Source organism: Austrofundulus limnaeus, unplaced genomic scaffold (genome assembly GCF_001266775.1).
Source record: "Austrofundulus limnaeus strain Quisiro unplaced genomic scaffold, Austrofundulus_limnaeus-1.0 Scaffold1360, whole genome shotgun sequence".
NCBI classification, from domain to species: domain Eukaryota; kingdom Metazoa; phylum Chordata; class Actinopteri; order Cyprinodontiformes; family Rivulidae; genus Austrofundulus; species Austrofundulus limnaeus.
Genome location: NW_013953762.1, coordinates 26,672 through 28,215, shown reverse-complemented (window position 1 = coordinate 28,215; position 1,544 = coordinate 26,672). Strand labels below are relative to the sequence as shown.

Here is a 1,544-nt window from a genome sequence, read left to right as displayed (position 1 = left end):
CAAACTTAAGGCCCGCAGGCCAAATGTGACCCACAGGTAACTCCCGTGTGGCCCGCCAGGGGAGGGTAAAAATTTTTTTAAAAATAACTTAACGTGAAGATTATTTCTTATACATGGTAAACTTTAAATTTATGATTAAATGCAACAAAATAAATTTAAAAGGTGAAAGATAATAACAACTGTCCTGCCCCTGAGCTGTTGGTTTTAAGTAACTGAGCAGTTTAGTTGGATAGCTCAGTATTAATGTCTGAAAATAAGCTGCTTTAAAGTCAGCATCAATCATAAACTCTATTTATTTCAGATTTAGTCAGTCGTACATTTAGTTCTTATCAGTGTTTAAAAGACATTTTAAAACACTGTTTAGTCAAAGTTCATTACAACTGGTCTTTCGAGGGCCACCATACCACTCATGTGGCCCTCTGTGAAAATGAGTTTGACACCCCGGTTTAGATTATACATTGGGTTTTTAGAGGGAGAGGTGAGTTTTACTTCTTACTCCTTGCAAACTGTAAATGCAGCAGCTRMTCATTTAACTGAATGGGTACTAAAATATGTAAACACAGTCCTGGCTTCTGTTTCTGGTTAGATTTTTAAGATTTTACTACTTTTTTGTTGTAGTTTTAAAGTGTCTTGTCCTTTCATATTTATGAGATCTCTTCAACATCTACTCACACATAAGGACACTCTGGTAAATCAACCAGTTTCTCTTAGAAGTTCCAARTGAAAATAGAAAAGGTGATTGGGCTTTTGTAGTGGCTACTTTGGAATACCTACTTCATTTATGGACAGCTGAAACCGTTTAAATCTCTGCTTAAAACTCATCGTTCTTCCACGGCTTAGAGTATGAGAAGCCAATTGGGCTGATGTTTTATGTTGTCTTCCTGTTTTTTTAATTCAGCTTTGTTCCCAATATGGCCGATTTTTGACCCAGTTTACTGACAAGCACAAATACAGACATTATTCCATCTATACAAAACACATGAAGATGTCAGAATATGCTTCAGGGCACCAACTGGCTCAAACATGCAGAAAAGATTAAGCTGTGGATTTGTCTGTTTTTATGACAAAAACGTGTAAATGGGGAGACATACCTCTGAAGAATGTGCAGAGACATGTAGAGTTGGGGTTCGTTCGTGGCAGATGAACGCACCAATTTGCTCTTGGTGTGGGCAGAAACCATGGTGCCGTCGGACAGGGAGAACCGGTAGATGGGACTGAATGCTTGACCGTGGCGAAGAACTGGAGACCAAACAACACTTTGTGTCAGTAAAACTATTTGTGTGAATGTTTAGAAAGCTACAATATGAGATCACTTTTTCTTCTGTACGTTCTTTGGTACGTATCTTGTGCAATTTTTGTGCCATTTGTACAATTTATATACCAAAATGTCCGGCTGCTTCAGGGCGTTTCTTTTATGGCTTTTGGTATTTCAGCCATTTATAKTGTTTGAGATATTTAGCTTTTTCAGSGATGTTTTATCAAATGGAAATGAATTGAGCTGTCTAACATCCTTAAAACCCTTCAAAGTGTTAATAAATCTTATG

General features: G+C 37.4%; 1 protein-coding gene across 3 annotated transcripts in view; it reads right to left on the bottom strand.

Moving 5' to 3' along the window:
* The window catches only part of ncoa2 (nuclear receptor coactivator 2), a 39,632-nt gene that overhangs the window by 21,767 nt on the left and 16,321 nt on the right, over positions 1-1,544 (bottom strand). For all 3 annotated transcript variants that reach the window (XM_014031981.1, XM_014031983.1, XM_014031984.1), the window contains exon 8: positions 1,092-1,239. In XM_014031981.1, coding sequence (XP_013887435.1) covers positions 1,092-1,239 — 148 coding nt within the window. The remainder of the gene's footprint in view (positions 1-1,091; positions 1,240-1,544) is intronic.